Consider the following 19160-nt stretch of genomic DNA (forward strand, 5'->3'; position numbering starts at 1 on the left):
ACAAATCCTTGTCGTTAAAGAATTTTTTACAATTGAAATCAACGAGGTAAGGAGTAGTGCTCCGCTTAATTCGAGTCTTGGTATGGTCAGAGTTTTGAGTGGGGCTACTTTGGAGCGTGCCGTTAGTAATATACTATGGATGATTCCGTCAACATTAATCGTACGAATATACATACAGACTCCGTACGCCTTCTCGCTGGCGTCGCAAAAACCGTGAAGTTCGATGTTAGCTGTTTTGATGATGGTTTTTCGGGGAAACCGGATGTTATTCAATGATGGTAATTGGGAATAGTATCGATTCCATTCTGAATGTAGATCTGATGGAAGCGATTCATCCCAGTCCACCTTCAGTGCCCAGACTCGTTGCAATAGAATTTTTGCTCGAATTATCACTGGCGCGAGCAATTCCAGTGCATCATATATTCTGGCAATCACAGAACTGATTGATCGCTTAGTGATTTATGACATTTTAATTTTGGTTTCAACTGAATAGAGGATTGCATCGTCATGCGAATCTCAAAAAACCCCAAGAGTTTTCAGAGTTGCAGACTCACCCAAATGTAGTCTTCGATTTTTATCGATTTCTGATAGCCCACGTAGTATATCTTGCTCGTTGGATGCCCATTCTCTTATATTCAATCCGGCAGATCGTAGTAGTTTGGTTAATTCTTTTCTGATAGACACTACTTCTTCCTTTGTATCAGCTCCGGTGAAAGCATCATCGATGTAGAAATCACGTCTCAAAATCGATAAAGCGCGTGGGAATCGATGGCCCTCGTCCTCTGCCAATTGTTTTAGGCACCGGAGGGCAAGGTACGGAGCCGCTGATAACCCGAAGGTCACGGTGTTGAGCCGATAGGTTTCGATCTCGCCTTTGGAATTGCTCCACAGAATATGCTGATACTTTCGATCCTCTGGTCTCACTAGGATTTGACGATACATTTTTTCAATATCGCCAGTTAGGACATACTGATGAGAGCGAAATCTCAACAGAATGCTAACTAGATCTTCTTGTAGCTTTGGACCGGTATGAAGAGTGTCGTTGAGTGAAACTCCGGTAGTGCTGGATGCTGATCCGTCGAACACAACCCGAAGTTTAGTGGTATCGCTCGATTCCTTGAACACGCCGTGATGCGGTAAATAATATACGTTATCTGAGGGATAAGCGGGTGTGATTTTGCTCATGTGTCCCAGGTCTAGATACTCTTGAATTACCGCACGATATGCTGTTTCGAATTGCTTATCGCGTTGGAATCGACGATGAAGTGAGATGAGCCTATTCATGGCTACGGCCTTCGACGTTCCCAGTGAAGGAAGTCTCTCATTGAATGGTAGGGCGACGATGTATCGCCCTTCTTTCGGACATGGTCTCGGAAATGCTCCTCGCATATTCTTTCTGATTCCGACAAATGTGTGGTGGAGGGTCCTTCATCGAGTTCCCAGAAACGCGCTAGATCGGCTTGCAAATCAGTTGTGTTTACGTGAAAAGAACGTGTAGCTATTTGCGCGTTTGGGCTCCCCCCGATGACCCAACCGAATCGAGTCTTTTGTAAGCATAACTCGGAATGATTTGCTTGAGTCAACTTGATTTGCCCGATGCATAATGATGCTAATGTTGGTCCTGCGCTTAATAATACTTCGATCGGGTGTGATTGGTGGAATTCTGGATCAACTAATCATAAATTCTTAGGTAGCTTGATTAGCGATCGATCGATGGGTTGGTCTGGAACTGCCGGCGATATCGTGGGTATAATCAAAAAAGTCACCGTACGTGTATATTTGCCATCTATAGAAGTAAGGGGTTTTTTTTTTGATTATTTGTTTAAATTTTTACAATTTGTCCAGAAGGACATTTGGTAAAATATTATAGCTTAAAGAATAAAAATATAGCATGTGGATGGTTACCCCCAGTGGGGTTCCATCTTCTAGGTTGCCTATTGCATCTCTATTGCGAGGTCTGTGGGATGCTTCCTCTTCAGTCTTCTTTCTATTTTGGTTTTATTTGTTTCAGCAACCAGCTGGTTTGGGTGTGCTGCAAGTCTTTCTTTGTACTTTTTTGCGTATCTAGCGATTTCCTCTTTGACTGTTGGAATTTTTAAATCTTTTCGTAAGTCTTCATTTCTGACGTACCATGGAGCGTTAACTATTGTCCTTAAAATTTTTGCTAAGATTTGAGTAGTTTGTAGATTTGTTCTGGAAATTGCTTTTTGATTGTTTGAAGAAGTTTTCCATGGTTAACTTTGCCGAATGCTTTTTCGATATCCATAAAGAGTGCTGTGCAGTATTGTTTTGTTTCAAGCGACTGTAAGATTTCATTGACGAGTCTATGCATTTGTTCTATTGTGGAGTGTTTATTCCTGAATCCAAATTGATGGTTCGGTATTAGTTTTTCTTTTTCTATTGTTGGTTTTAAGCAGTTATATATTATTTTCTCTAATAATTTGGAAAACGCAGGTAGTAATGATATCGGCCTGTAGGATGCAGTTAGATGTGAGTTTTTGTTTGGTTTGGGTAACATCACTATCTGTGCTATTTTCCATAGTGTAGGAAAGTACTGTATTCTTAGAATTGCGTTAAATATTATCGTTGTTAGTCTTATTGCCTTTGGGGGAAGGTTTTTTAAGATTTTCCCATTGATCAAGTCAAATCCTGGTGCTTTACTTGTCTTTGTTGCCTCAATTAGGTTTGTAACTCCTTGCGCTGTTGTGCGGAGTATGGTGGAGCGTTTATCAGTTGTGTTGCTGGCACTTTTCACTTCTTGATTCGATGAATTTTGAGAATTCGTTATTATGATGTTCCCTTATTTTATTCTTTAATTCCTTTGCAAGTTTATTTAGGTTTTTCTTGTTTTCTCGTGTTCTCTGTTTTTGCCATTTTGCTTTCGCTTTTCTTTTTCCCCTGATTTTGTCTACGATGTCCTGCGGAATAATTTTTGATTGCCTGCTATTTGTTTCATAGGTGGTGGTTGCCCACGCTGCTTCCTGTATTATTTCTGTCAAAGTTGCTACTGCCTGCTCAATGTGTTCAGGTGTTTTCAACGGGATATTGCAGTTGATTTTGTTTTCGATCAGTTCTTTGAAAGTTTGCCAGTTGGTGGTTTTATTGCAAAGCGACTCTGACTTGTTATAAAGTAGTGGTTTGCTTGTATATTCTATTATAATTGGTGTATGGTCGGAGTTAAGCTCGAGGCTGGTTGTTATTTTTAATTTGCTTACATTTAGCCCTTTTGTTACTGCAAAATCCAACAGGTCAGGTATTTTATTGGGGTCTGTCGGCCAGTACGTTGGTTTTCCTGTAGATAGTACGTTGAGGTTGCTGCTTCTAATGTATTTTTCCAATGTTCTACCTCTCGGTGTGCTAATTCTCGAACCCCATAATGTGTGCTTTGCATTAAAGTCTCCTGCCGCTATATATTTGTCGCCTAAGGATTGGAAGTACTCTTCCCATTTTTTTAGTATCATTTTGTGTCTCGGAGGTACATATACTGTTGACATCTGGAAGTAATTGTCATTGGTTTGTATTGTGACAGTGGTTGCTTGTAGGTGTTCTTGATTTGTTTGACTATGTAAGTGATGCTTGATGACATTTTTCATTATTACTGCAGTTCCTCCATGTGCTTTACCTGAGGGATGTTTGGTATCGTAGATGGTGTAGTACGGTATTTTCGTGTAGTTTTTTAGAGTGAAATGTGTTTCTGAGACAAGTAGTATATCAATATTATTTTTATACAAAAATATTTTAGTTTCGTGGGCTCGCTGTTGCAAGCCATTGGAGTTCCAGACTGCTATTTTCAAAATGTCCATCTCTATTTTTTACTTAGCAAGTTAGTGAGTAGTTGTAACATGATTGTTGTTTGTTGTGCTTGTTGTCTTAGTATTGTGTTTAGCTCACTTACCATTTTTCCTAACATTTCCATACGTTTAATGGATTGTTTGAGCATTTCTTTGATGTCTGTAACGTCTTTGATGTTATTGTTTTGATTCTGATTGTTTGCAAGCGTTGCTTTGCTAATGTTTTTGGTTACTTGTGCGTAGCTTCGGTTACCTTGGGGATCTATGTTTCTGTTTATAGCGTTTAGTTCGTATTGTGCTTTCAATGTTGTTTCATTATCCGTTATACTTTGTTGTGGTTGATGGTTATTGTATGATCTGTTGCGAAGTGGAGGAAACAGTTTACGTTGTATTTGTTTCCTTATTTCTCGTCCTCTGTAGCTGGCTGGGTGGTTTCCGTTACAATTATAGCATTTAACTTCTTCTATTTTTCCTGCGTATGGGCAGTGTATTGTTAGGTGATTTTTTGCACATTTAACACATGCCGGGCTTCTGTTGCAATAATTTTTTGTGTGTCCGTATTGTTGACACCGCATGCATTGTGGTATATCTTTTTTGTAGCGTGGTGGTTCCACTGTTACAATTGTATTTAGTATTTTTTTGATTTCATAAATTTCCTTGTTATTGGTTCTGGGTTCAAGTTCTATTAAGAATAATGGCAATGTTTGCTTCGTATCGTATTTTGTCATATTGTTTATTGCTCTTGTTTCATGGCCAATTTTTCCTAATTCTTCACTTAATTTTTTTGTGTTAGTTTTTGGATGTAAACCTCTTATAACTATTTTATAGCTCCTTTCCGTTTTGAGTTGGTACGTGTGGTATATAGCATATTTTCCCTGTAGTTCTTTTATCACTTTCCTATAAACTTCTGGGGTGTTTGTTTGAATTTTTAATTGTTCTAATTTTGTTTGTTTTATTGTGTAGTTATCCTTCCCGACTATATTGTTTAGTAGATCAATAAGCGGGTCTATTATTTGGGCCTCAACAAATATTGGTGGTGGTTTTGATATGTAAGGTGATTTAGTTGTGGTTTTGCTTGTCGGGTCATTGTCTATTTCTTCCGTTAATGAGCTGAAGGAGTTTCTTAAAGGTAATTCTTGCAGCCATCGCTGCTTTTCTGTATCTGGGTTTCCTGCAGCATTTGTGCCTGGAATTATTTTACGTTTTTTGCTAGTCTTTGCTAGCTTCCAGTTTTCGTCCTGGTAACTTATTTCGTTGTCGTGTCTGCACTCCTCCTGTCTCCACTGCTCTTCCATTTCTTCTGTTTCCATATCATTTTGGTTGTTATTATTTTGCTGTTGTTGCTGTAAGCCTGGTAAATCTGACGACCCTTTTATATAATATTTTCCTCCTTTGGTTACAATCTTGATTGTTGATATCTGCTGCTGCATTGTTTGTCACTGTCACTATTCGTAGCACTTCTCTGAATCACTTGACTTGAGCACACGGTTGCTTACACACATCTGTTCGCCTCGGTTGCCCGAGCGATACTGAGATCCGAAAGTGGGCTTGACGAAAAGGAACATATCGATTGGATAATGTTAGTGCAACAAAGCACTTTTTTTCCTTCCATTTCTCGTTAAACGAATCTTTTATCAGGTTAATAGCGAAGCATTTCTGATTAAAACAGAACCAAACACGATATATGTAATTTGAAGCATATTTACTTATTTAATGATGTTAACTTACTTTCTTTCGTCAATTAAATATATGTACATGCATGGAAATGAGATTTAAACTATATCGTGCTTGGTCTCATGTTAATCGGGAAAATGTGTCAAATACCTCAGTCAAAGTTTTATTTAAAAAGAATCAGAAATAAAAAAGTTTCGTTATTGTTTCACGAATAATGAAAGGAACTTGGTCCTAGTTGTGGGGGTGACGGTCTCTTATGAGGAACAGGCGATCAAATATCGACTGTACAATTTTTGTTTCTTGATGAAACAATATGCAAGTTACTTCATGTACCTTTTTCAACAATATTGCATTTATGCAAACTTTACTCATTATTCCACTGTTTAGTTTTTAAAGATTTAAATGTAAATAACTATTTTTCGTAAGGTAGTTAAGAAGTAAGATTTTTGAAAATATTTGTTAAGCAGCATACTATATAGCGGTAATAAGTATTTAATTCAAATATGTAGAAAGGAGCAACCTCTTTTACAAATGAATCTTATCCATTTTCAAATGTTATTAATATTTTATTTTATATTAATTCATCCTATATAGAAGAAGTTCTGGGTTTACAATTTATGCTATTAACCGTGTTAATGTGTTAGACACATTGGGAGAGGAGAAGAGGGAGGGGGATCTCCGGCGCTGCTGTCTTTCTGCGTGAACCCATCTGCCCATCATATGTATGGTCCACAGCTGCTGAGTCCAAAATACTAAACACAACAACTTGAAAAAGCAGAGGGATGTAGGAGAGAAAAGGGGGAAAGGAGAGGGAGTAAAGTGTTTCGTCTGAGATCTGCTGGTAGGACTCTTCAGCAATGCTTACCTTAGACACTGGGATAGAAAAAGTTGTGTTGGAAGTTATATTTCTTGAAACAAACAATCAATTCGACCACTAATGAGAAAGCATTAACATCGGTGGGCCTATGTTGATGTTGATGGCCCTCTGGTGACAAGAGGTAGTCCTTCTGGAATGATGGAAGCTCATAATATATTATACTGGCTTTAATGATAATTCCGGTGCCGCTGTGGGCTTTTCCGCTGGGATGTTGGGTGTGATAGATGTTTTATAACCATTTAATTTTAGGTAATATTTATCGGTGAAGTGGGTTTCAGATATGAGCATTACATCAATCTCTTGTTGTTTTAAGAAGAATTCTAGTTCGTATTTATGCTGAGCTAGACCGTTGGCATTCCAAAGAGCTATGTATAATGGTTTTATTTTCTATCGCAGTGTAGTTTGCTCACAACGAGTGTAAGCACTGATAGCAAGCAAAAGCTTTAAAAATATTGCTCTGATTGTTGTTCGATTAACTTTTCGAGCCTATCGAGGTTATTCGTGCTTTGTGGACTGGGAACTGGGACTAGAATATCTTGGGAATGTTCATTGTGGATTACCGGTCTGCTTTGTACTCCTTGAACTACCTGTGCATAGGAGATTGAAGGAGTAGATAGTTTTTGTGGGCTTTACTCTGGGTTTGAGGAACTTGTTGTTGTATAAGGTCTTGCAGGTTGAGCAGCCTTTGTAGTTCGCTGGGTGGTCTCCTTAACAGTGGATACATTTCGCAGGAGTTTCTGCTGATTCAGTGCATTGATCTGTAGAATGAGGACCTACACATTTGACGCAGCAGTAATATGCGGTTGCAATATCTTTGCGTGTGGCCGTATCTCTGGCACCTTTTACACTGAACTATCTCTTTTTTTGTAAAAGGTGGTTCGAATTTTATTTCCGAGTGCATTACTCGGCTGATGTTATATATTTCTTGGTTGTTTGGCTTTTTCTTTAAATCAACATAAGTAAAGATAGTGGGTTTTTTGTGATTCCGTGTCTTATATTGCTGATATTGATAACTTCATGGTCCAGATTTTGGAGTTCGTATTTCAGTTCGTCTAAGTTAGCAGAGTGATAAATGTTGCGTAGTACCACTCGAAAGGGTCTTTTTTGTTTTAGTTGATAAGTGTGGAATTTAGCGTTCAGGGTTTTTAGCAGCTTTGTTAGTTTTCTATAGGAGTCTGAATTAGTCGGCTGAATTTTAAGGTGATTGTTTTTAATTTTTACTTGATAATCTTCTTTGTTGATGTCTTTCTCGATGGACATGATCATTGTTTGGATATCGATAACGTCATCAATGAAGATTGGTGAGGGCGGAGGAGTCCTTTCCTTTTGCTGGCTCGGTGGTGTTTCTATTACGTCCGTAGCGTTGTGTGTGGATTCTAGTAGTACGAATCTGTTGTAAGTGGAGATATTTATATTTTTGTTGGGAGAGTCTATCTTGCGTTTTTTGTTGTCATTTGTATGGTTTGGGAGGTGGGACAGTTTGTCCATACGCCACGGAGGAGGGAGAATAAAGCGGTTATAATTTTGTTCGTTTGTGCTAGTTCGAGATGTTTGGGCCATCCTGGAGCTAGTTAATTCAAATTGAAATAACTAGTCGAGAAGCTATGATTCGGATTGGAGATTCGAAGAGTCTGATTATTCACTATTAAGTTTAGAGCGTTTGTTTTATTTTGGTTCCATTTCACTTTCGACGAAGGGTCGTCACTTGTATTGTGAACTGCACTAGGCATTAGACACACATGTGTTCACGCTTGATTGTTTGACGGCTGAATTGGATTGAAGCATTAGATTGTACTAGAATCAAACATACTATAAACTTTTATAATCCAAGTTACAGTACAACGACAAAATAATTTACTTAAAATTCTGTATGAGAATTGATTGGGTATGGTCTACCAAATAAAAAAAAAAAAAAGAAAAAAAAAGAACACTTCTAGTCTCTGTTCCTCTTTCTCATCCTCTTTCACTCGCATTATTCTTTTCTACGTTTGCCACGTTTGACACTTCATTGTCATTGGCTTCAGGAACAGAACCGTTTCTACTTCTATTTTACTCTCTAATTGCAGAATTTAGGTCACGAATTTGTTGCAATTATTGCAGATATCTGGCATATGATTTATTTACTCAATAAATGACTAGAGAGAGCAATTGTAGACGCTGTATGTATTTATTTTAAAAAGCTGGAAGAATCCGGGCAACGCCATAGTTGGCGTTACTTGAAATTCAAGGTTTAGTCTAGTGTACGGCATTAAATTCTTGATAATTATCATTACATTACATTACATCGGAACATTAAATATTATGTAATACGGTCCAAATTTTTATTCTGTGATAGTGCCGTTATTAATCAGTTCCCAAGTTTCATTAGTCATTACTTTCAAATTACTTTATCAGGAAATGTCCTGTCACGCGTCGGTTCATATACAGGATGTTCGGCTATGTTGTTTAATTATTGATAGTGAGAAATCGGTCGAAATATCCCAGTGAGCGGTCTGTGTTGCGATTTTCAACTACTAGGTGACAATCAGTCAGGTTGCAACTGATCGATTGATACCGCGAAACGTGAACGCTATTACGCTCAAGGTGAAGGCAGATCAAAGATGAGGAGTAATGTTATGTGTAATTGATTTATTTGCACTATATAATATAACACGAAGAGTATGACGCTCGGATGAAGACTGTTTTAAGGCTCCTTGATATATCGTTCGATGCACGCATATAATGCCTAGCACAACGTAATGTACTTTCATTTTAATCTCATACGGCACTGACGTTACCGGTTGAGTAAGATAAGATCGCGTTAAAAAACTTCTGCCTAAATTGTTACAATTTACCGCGTGAAAAAGGAACTCGCGTAAAAGAAGTGCCCCGTAGAGTGAGGGACCGCTGTATCTTCACAGAAAAACAAATATCTTCTCTAGTAGCGTGGAATCAGGTTTTCCATCATTTGTAATCTTCAGTAGCGGATACAGTTTTTTTCTAGTGTATTGGTTCAATTATTCTCACATTATAAAACAAAACACCATTTACAATTTCTTCTTTAGATTCACAGTCAGAAAATCACTCTCACTTTGTTTTGACCTGTATAGCAAACTTCAACATCGTTTTGCAAGAAAATAGTCCAGTTGTAATTGATAGTTCTTGTTGGAAAATTGGTCTCTGTGATAAGTAGAATATGATGTATGCAGAAAAATATGACCTTTAGATCTGGAATTTCAAGGTCAAGGTCAAATTTTCGGCAACTTTTTTATATTAATCTCCACCACACAGAGGCTGTAGAATAATACTATGGTGGCCCCAGAACTTAACTTTTCTATATCCTGCACTTCTTAGCATCCACTACTGAGTCTTTCAGATTACATAAGTCTAGAGTTGTGTAAGAACTTTTTATTTGTCATCAAAATGATAAATCAAGACACTAACATGGTTTAACTTTTCAATACACAAAAAGCATAAATACATTCGTGACATGTGCCTACTTATATATTTTGAATAGTACGTTCCTTCATGGAAGATTCCAAGAAAGTGAGCTTGTACAGAAGCGTACAGTTTTTCAATGCGAGTATTATTTTTTTATTAGAATCGATTCTTCCATCATGACAAATCGAACTTATTATTATTACATTGTGCAGATACTGATACACACGATATGGGAAAATAACACACAATCATACATAGTAATATATACAACAGTTTGGCAAATGAGAAATATTGACAAGCAACTGATTAAACTCTAACGCCATTTTCTGGGTAAAAATAACCACCATCATTCATGGCATATCTTCACCGGTACTTCGTCAAGTTTCGCGTTTGACTTTCTATCGATTATTTCGAAACGAGTAAATTAATGTATAAACTATTTAGAATAATTTCCGTATTCTAATATTTTCAACGAAGCAATCAACTTTGAACGTTTCAATTGGAAGAATTTGAAACTTTATATGTCATAAAGAATTATTAATCGTAATGGATATTGTTTCGAAAAGCACCAGTGGCCGATTAACATGAAATTTGCGGGAAGGCGGCGAGCAAATTGGAAAATTCCAGCTTCGGGTTTTTATTAGTACTCGTGATATTAATAAAGAACGTAGAGTAATATTCTATTTCTAAGAAAAATCATCAATTATAGATTAAACCCGTTACTCATTGAAATTTGTAACTGCATGTCGAGAACCACTGCATGGAATTTCCGAGTAGAGTGGATTAATGTTCCTCTTATCCTTTGCTACGATAAATAATTAGTAAGCAAAAGCACATATAAGAAACGTTTGTACAAAGTTCACACTTCGCTGGAAAATCGCACACGTGCCGCGAGTGTGCAGACTGATGCGAATTCTCAACTAGGTGGCGATCAGTCAGCTTGCAACTGATCGATTGATATCGCGAACCTTGAACGCTGTGAACGCTCAAGGTGGAGGTAGATTAAAGATGCAGATTAATGTTACAGAATATGACTGTTCTCCATATTCGAATCCACTGAACTTTGCTCACAATAAAATGAAAACTGCATGTGATTCATAAAATATAAAAATATCATAATGCTTGTTAGTTTCAATGAATTCTCGAACGATAGCGTTCGTTAAGGTGCATTAATGTCAGTCATCGTGATAAAAGAAAATATAATGACAGAATATAAGTAGGATATTTACATTAACTAACGAAGAAATCATATATATATGCATAATACATAGTAGATTCGAGACAAATATTATGAAATATGTTTTGGAGTTTGATATTTATTGATTCACTCAGATTTAGTTTTTACGTTCTGTATTTCATCACCATGTACAGCCATATGAACACACCGGATACACTTAGATAATTAACACGTGACCGACGCCCACGACAAAGAAGCGTCGTTACAAGTCGTACCAATTTAGTTAGCATGGAAGAACTAGTGATCATAGCAACCTAATATTTCCTCAACAACAAAAAATGCAACTTTCTTTTGTCATATTTATTGATGCCTTAATTTTTCAAATAGACATTATCGAGTGACTTCTTCAAACAATTTTGAAAATTTCTTATTAACTGTAGTACTTTTCCTATACGTTAAGATTTTCATTAACTAATTTTTGTCTATTTTTAATTGTTTCGTGGTAGTCTCTAAGGATTTGAACTTTACAGGATGATTACCCCTCATAGACTTGATTTACCGCAACTAAAAAAGAATACGTGTTCAATATTTCGCGCTGTTCTTCAAGTCTCACGTTTTATTAAAATCAGAGTCTGCCCATTCGCGACCTTTTCTTGTTAGTAAAGTTTCGTTTTGATTCCATTATGTTTTGCAAATATCGTGGCATTGAATTTATCAAATTAATGAGTACACTACTAAAAATATTTTTCCATTTTTTTAAGGAAACCTTCTTTAAATGATTATACTATATTATATTACGATATAGACATTGTATCCTATGAAGTGGTAACTGTACGAACATATATTACACATATATATTTAACATTAGCTAGATAATTATTAATATTTTCACCATAGGAATAGGTATCGAATCCTTTTCTTTTTTTTTTTTTTTTTGAAAATTATTTTGTAGACTTGTAAGAATATCTATATATTTTTCATTTCCTTCGAATTGCTTACTAAACGAAGTTGTACCATAATTTTAATTTTTGTTAAAGCATTGCATTAATACGTTTCACACTGACTGTGTGTTATTTAATCCCAGCAGGATAGCTAGTTCGTATTATGCAACGGAATTTACAATTCAAATACTTTCGTCTTCATCTTAACTAATAAAATTTTGTATAGAATAAGAATGTCATTGAAATTCAAATGTTTAAATCTATATTTTTGCTTGCTTCTGGAGATAAAAACGTTAATCGAATCATTCATGTATGACGCTATACAATTTCAGTAGTAGGGTGGCGTTATTAAAAGTACGAATGTTTAAAGGAGTATTACTTCGTGATCATTACAGTACTGTGACAGACGTGTCGGTATCTACTATCGTGAAGACGCATTATTGTTCGATCTTTGGTAAAGAAAACGCAGTGGAAGTAGCAAGAGGTAACAAGAGATACCTTGTTTCTCTGTATTCAATTGTGTCTTCTATTAATTATTATTTATCATTTCCAGTATCATATATAACAAAAATATTATCAGGTCGTTTGCTACAATAGTTTAAATGAAGATTTTGAATTTTAAAATATTTATTTTGTATTTTACATTTTACAGAGTAAAACTGGTTCATTACAGTGGTTATTCAATAATTTACAACCAGTCAGTAGAGGTGATCGGAACATTCGCCTTTGTGTGAATGTTGCGTAAAACTCTGGCTATTTTTTGGCAACAGTTGAGTTTAAGAACGGTTTTTCATAAGTTATTGTTAGGTTTGTCTTCGACCTTTCGTGTTTATGAAAGGTGAAAATACGCTCCGCGGTGACTACATTAAACGTGCGAGATATTTTAGTCATATTATATTTTAAATGGTAAAGATCCCTTGTTTGTAGTAAAATAAATTGAAACAAACGCAAATGAACTGAAATATACATATGTAATATTGATTCTATATAAAAGAAACTATGAAATGGCATTAGAGAGCTTGTGTTACGACCACTCGCAGGGTGACACGATCGCGTGAGTGCGCGTCAAGGGGAGTAATAAATTCCCGTTTCGATTAGACAATCGACGCCACGAAAAGATCGATCTCCTTATTTCTGCTAGGATAATAGGCGTGGTTCAATGAGTATAACACTGAGTTTAACAGGTTATAACATTATATATTTCCAACAACTTTATATCGCAGCTAGTTACGCTGGTGCGTATATATAAGTGAAGTAGACGACTTATTGACGGATGAAAACCCGGTATGACGTGACAAAAGACGTGTCGGAATCTACTATCGTGAAATGGCATTTTTGTTCGACTTATAGTAAAGAATGCGCAGCGAAAAGAGAATCAGGTAACAGGCGATTTTTTGTTATTCTGTATTCAATTGTGTTTTCCATTAGCTGTCATTTGTAATTACCAATGCCATACATGGGCAACAGCTTATCTCGTGTAAGTCGTAAAGAAGAAGACTATGACGTTCGGTGACGTAAACCACCTTGCGCAACATATTCTAAGAAATATCATGGATTAAACCTATTTACTCAATGAAATCTGTAACGGCATATCGGAAATATGAGTCCTTTTGCCTCCGTAAATAATTAATAAATAAGAGCACATATAAACAATGTTTATCCAGATTTCATCGTCCCTTCCGCGCGCGCACGCATAAAAATCACATACGTATCAAGTATTCTCCAGGTGGTATTATATGCGATCGAACACTGTCTCGCACGAACCACGCAAATGTTCCACACAAATTACCGATCACTGCATACTATTATATTCACACAAATACAAATAAAACAAACAATACAGAAGCCAAAGGAAATTACAAAAAGATTGTTTAAGCTTAAAATCTCAACTATAACAAATATTGTACATTATTTTAAACACTTACTATTTGATAATTCAGTGGCAAATATTGGGACTGAAATTGTGCAGATCCTGGAACATGAATGCAATCAATAAAGATTGGAAAGAAAATTCGATCAATAAAGGATTGAATAAGACGAATACTCTGGAGGAATTCTATGCCGGTAGTGGGATTCTTGTGACTGGAGCAACTGGTTTCGTGGGAATAGGTCTTCTGGAAAAACTGATGCGCGTATGTCCACGCATCGCTGCCATTTGTATTCTAATTCGTCCAAAAACGAACGAAACGATAGAACAACGATTTAAGAAGATCATGGATGATCCCGTTCGTAAATATATTCTTGTTTCTTTCAATGTTTAAAACACGTTCGTCGCCACGTCGCACATATCGATGCGACGGGTATACTACTTCCATGGGGGCCCCGTCACCAACGTATGGTGACGCTCTTCTTGTTCGAGTTAATTAAATATACAATATTATATATAGGATATACAACATAAAAATATTAAAAACACATTGTATCATTCTTTTTATTAATTTACATTCTGGATAAAATATTATATTATGCTATATCTCATGGTATTCTTTAAAACATTCTAAACACATTTGGGGTGATTTTGGGCACTTCGAACAATATATTGTAGTTCATTTCATGTTTTTTCTCGCTTCTTCGCGTGAGACATTTTGCCTTTTCTTCTTGTAACATAGGGTGCACATCCTTCTTATAGGCTTGTCCTCCTGATTCTTACGTATCTCCAAATGGTGGGCCACCTTCGTCGTTTTCCGATGGTTGTCGGGCACAGTATTTTCTGAGGACCATTCGGAAACGAGAATTTCCCGTAATTTTCTTATCGGTATTTTTTTGTTTGTGGCTGTTTCGTACACAATATGCGCATTTACTATAGTTGTTCCTAAGAGTAAATGTAGTGCTAATTTCCGATACCACTTGATGCTTTTCCGTATCGCAGTGGCATATGAGACCATCTGATCACTTCCGTCGATACAAATTTTTCCACTATTATATGCAATTACTGCCAAAGGTTTCTGTTTCGGAGGACATCCGTGATGTGTAGAATTCGAACTTGAAATCATAATGGGTGCATGTTTTGTTGATAATATTCTAACATTTCGAACATCTTTCCATTTGAGGATCACAATACCGTTCTTATCTTCTCGTGCTATCATTTCACCTTTCTTCAACGGGTACGACATTACGGAATGGGGCATATATTTTTTGTTGTGTCGTACAATTCCAACGATATGCGCCCTAAAATTTAAAAATTTCACTGCTAACTGATAGCTCGTATAAAAGCTGTCGACGAACAAAGTTCGTCCTTCATTTAGCAATTTATCTGCAAGTTCAATGTAGACGTTTTCAACTATGTCAACTTCCTTACTTCCGGTGATTTCTCGTCCAGAATATACAGACCATGTGTAACCTTCGGTGGAACACAGTTTGAATAGTTTTATACCATACTTATGTGATTTCGTCGGTATGTATTGCCGGAATATTAGTCGTCCCCTCCGAGGAACCATTGTCTCGTCGACTAAAATATCTTTGCCTGGTGAAAAAATTTGTTGGTAATTGTCTATTAATATGTTTATGAGTGGTAAAACTTTTCCAAGTCTGTTACTCTCTTCCATAGTTTCGTTATTTGCAAAATGCAAGTTCGCCAATAGCAATTCGAAACGATTACGGGACATTCTGCTGCGTGGAAATGGAAAATTCTAAAGACGGTTCGTTGACCAACATGTAATAAGCGGAGTCTGTACTAGACCCATCCAAACCATTAGTTCGATAAATTTTATCATTTCTTTGGAAGTGGTTGGTTTCCACCTCTTATGTCGAGTTTGACCGGTCACTTCATGTTGATGTAATTTTTGCTCTGTATATCTATTAGTCTCTGTGACTAAAAGGCTTATCACTTTTTCATTAATGAATAACGAAAACACTTCACTTGCGCTAATGTCAGACGGCAAATCCATCAGAAATCCGCTTTTTCCGGTGAACGGAAATGTCTGCTGCCTGTTAGCGAATTCATTGCATTGAATATCGTTCAATGAATTATCAATAGAGTCGAATTTCTCTTCTTCGTTTATAGCAAGTTCTTCCAACATGTCTTTGAGGTCTTCGCTTGCACATGCTTCCTCAATATTCGAACTCGATGAAATTCTATTTATAACTTTTTTTCTAAAATTCACTACTTCGTCATAACTACTCTCCTCACTTTCAAATATATTTTCACGCTGTTCGCTGAACATTTTGAGGATGAAACAATCACTAATGTACGTCTCATAAGTATGCTTCTCGACTAAATCAAAGATCTGAGATATCTGCCATGAGATTCCTCGGAATACTCTAACTGGAATGTTTATCGCTTTCTCCATTTCAGAACTAAATATTTTCCTTACGATGAATCGAAGGTAATAAACAATGAATCAAAGGGGATAAACAGTGAATCGAAGACGATAAACAATGAATTCCCGCTTATCGCTCTGTTTACGTTCTGCGTGCTGGCGGTTGGATTTGGGCCGCGCAGGAAACTTAGCCCAATCACGCTGGGCGACGAACGTGTTAAGCGTTGAAATTGATCAACTCTCATTTCTGGAATTTTCGTTTTCAGATTTATGATGGCATTAAAGCGAAGAACCCCTCACTTTTCAGCAGAGTTTATCCCGTGAAAGGTGACGTGAGTCTGCCGAATTTAGGTCTTTCGCAAGAAGATAGAAATCTATTGTTAGAGAAAATAAACATAGTGTTTCACGCCGCGGCCACTGTGAGATTCAACGAGCCGTTGCACGTGGCTGTTAATGTGAATACGAGTGGTACTGCTCGTGTCGTCGAACTTTGGAACGAACTGAAGCATCCGGTTAGCTTCGTCCACGTTAGCACAGCTTATAGTAACGCGAATCTACAAGAGATCGAGGAAAAAGTTTATACGTAAGGATAAGTTATATGCAGACGCTGTTTCGTGGTTTAGAAACATTACATTTATAATTATATCGTGAAGAATATGTTCACTTATTATTGACTTTGCAGCACGAGCTTGAGTCCTTCGGAGGTAATCGATATGTGTGATAAATTCGACAAAACGTCGATCAACCTGCTGGAAAAGAGGATTTTAAAAACTTATCCAAATACATACACATTCAGTAAGAATTTAGCAGAGCAGATTGTAGCAAGCAAGTGCAAAGATATGCCAGTTGCGATAGTACGGCCAAGCGTAATTGGTGCCGCTTTGATAGAACCATGTCCTGGATGGATAGAGAATATATCTGCAGTTACAGGTATTTATATAAATCTTTTTCAATGATAATTGTTCAATACTCCTTACATTTCACAGTAATAGAAGTAGAGTTAATTGGTTAGTTTTTTAGAGGCTATATGAGAGGCTTTCCACTAGATCATCATTATTATGGTTTAAATTTGTTGTTGCTCACTATTACGAGAATTTATTCCTATGTATTTAGCGTTACATTTCTCCTAATCCAAAATCACAAATAATTTCGAAATCAATTTAATGTTACCAGGTACTTACATTCTAATCAGCAAAGGATGTACAACAGTGGTACGAGGTAGGAGAGATACAAGATTGGATGTAGTGCCTATCGATTTCGTAGTTGACGTGATAATATGTACTGCATGGCATGTCACGCTACATCGTGATCGTGAAGTTAAAGTATACAACTGCACGACCAACGCATACCCTTTTACGTAATATTTATTACGAATTTTTTTCAACTAATGTAATTCGATTGTTAGAGTATTTCAAAAGCTTCAGTTCATTTAAGTAACGTGGACAATGAAAGCGCGAACAAATGTAGAAAGCAAAAGTCCACTTTTGCTACCAATACTTCAATTTAGAAAAATAAAGATATAAATAATATTTATTGATATTGCATAATATTTCTTGAGATACTCGAATAATAATAAACCTTACTTTACGCGTAATTCCATTAATTGTAATAATGTAAATGTTCCAATTGACAAGGTTTGGTCCGATGGTAGATGCTATGGTAAAATGTAGCATAGAAACCCCGCTGAACGATACGATATGGTACCCAGGTTGTTCAGTCGTAGCTAATAGATATATTTTCAACGTTCTGAGTGTAATTCCCTATGCTCTCCTTGCGTTCCTCATAGATATCTTTTTAAGATTCCGAGGTAGTAAACCAATGTGAGTATTCTACTAATCCTCGAACAACGAGAACAATCTTTCGGGGATAATCTCTGTTTTCATCTGTAATAATAATTGAAAATGATATTTCAGAATGATGAAACTTCTCAGAAATGGCAATAAGTTGTTCGCATCGTTTGCATTTTTCACCATACATGAATGGATTTTCCAAAGGGATAACTGTTCCGATTTGGCGAGGAAGGTGAAAATGTTACACGACAGCGATATGGTCAAACTAGATTTGGAGGATATGGATTGGGAGAAGTATGTCGCAATTTACCTGATTGGAATTAGGAAATTTATTCTAAAACAAGAGTTTCAATCAACAGCCCGACAACGATTATCAAGGTGCGTATAAAAATATCTTTGTATAAAAAAATAGGAACTAATATAAATACATATATTTTCGATTATTTCAGATTGTACTGGATACATCAGATCACTAAAATGTCCGGTATAATGATCTTACTACTGATAATATATTGTATCGTGTACTGACTATTTGAACGTTATTTTGTCTGTTTAAACCAGAGGAATATAAATACAATTTTATGAAGAAGGGATTCGTTATCCTTTTCATTTTGTCTTCTTATTCGTCTTCTTTCGAAATAAATCCATTTATGACATTGTTTATTTTTTCTATAAAATTTTAAAAAGAATGCAGGTATTTATACGCACATGATTTCAGAGAAGTAAGCAATTCATCTGCTCACTGAATATGAACATTTTTCCATTATAAGGGCAACATTATAATGACAAAATCCTCTATCATCCTCCACCAAACAAAAGTTACGAGATAGTTATTCGTTAACAATAATAATTTATCACTGAAAAGTCTACTGAACAATAAACAATGATGATACAAAATAAATATATTGTAAAATAAGATAGTTCTAAAATAAAACTTTTCTATGAATCCTTCATTTGCTCTAATTGCTCACTTTGGTTCCCAAGTTGTTTGCTCATAAACCTTGTAGTTTTTTGGCCAAGTCGGCTTTAAAATATATGATACTGTCGACGAAATAGAGACTCGACGTGCTTGGATATTCAGAGCTGGATAAAATATTATTTCACATACTAAGTAGTAGGTAGGCTTTTGATTACGTTAAATTTAAATAGAATATAGATTTTCATTTCATGTCTATGTATGTGAATATCGCAATACACAGTGATCAATGACTTGTACGGAAATTGTGTGTGG

At 36.2% G+C, this 19160-nt stretch overlaps 2 protein-coding genes across 2 annotated transcripts; one reads left to right on the forward strand and one right to left on the reverse strand.

The window, feature by feature from the left end:
- Positions 1-516: 516 nt before the first annotated feature.
- LOC139996709 (uncharacterized) lies at positions 517-1389 on the reverse strand. Its single transcript, XM_072021238.1, has one exon. The coding sequence runs from the start codon at positions 1387-1389 to the stop codon at positions 517-519; it is 873 nt and encodes a 290-aa protein (XP_071877339.1).
- A 12415-nt stretch (positions 1390-13804) lies between these two features.
- Positions 13805-18830, forward strand: LOC139996447 (putative fatty acyl-CoA reductase CG5065). Its single transcript, XM_072020813.1, has 7 exons — positions 13805-14105; positions 16406-16722; positions 16822-17069; positions 17313-17496; positions 17774-17959; positions 18053-18307; positions 18379-18830. The coding sequence occupies exons 1-7, from the start codon at positions 13860-13862 to the stop codon at positions 18455-18457; spliced, it is 1515 nt and encodes a 504-aa protein (XP_071876914.1). The 5' UTR covers positions 13805-13859; the 3' UTR covers positions 18458-18830.
- The last annotated feature ends 330 nt before the right edge of the window (positions 18831-19160 follow it).

Source organism: Bombus fervidus, chromosome 18, assembly GCF_041682495.2.
Source record: "Bombus fervidus isolate BK054 chromosome 18, iyBomFerv1, whole genome shotgun sequence".
NCBI lineage: Eukaryota > Metazoa > Arthropoda > Insecta > Hymenoptera > Apidae > Bombus > Bombus fervidus.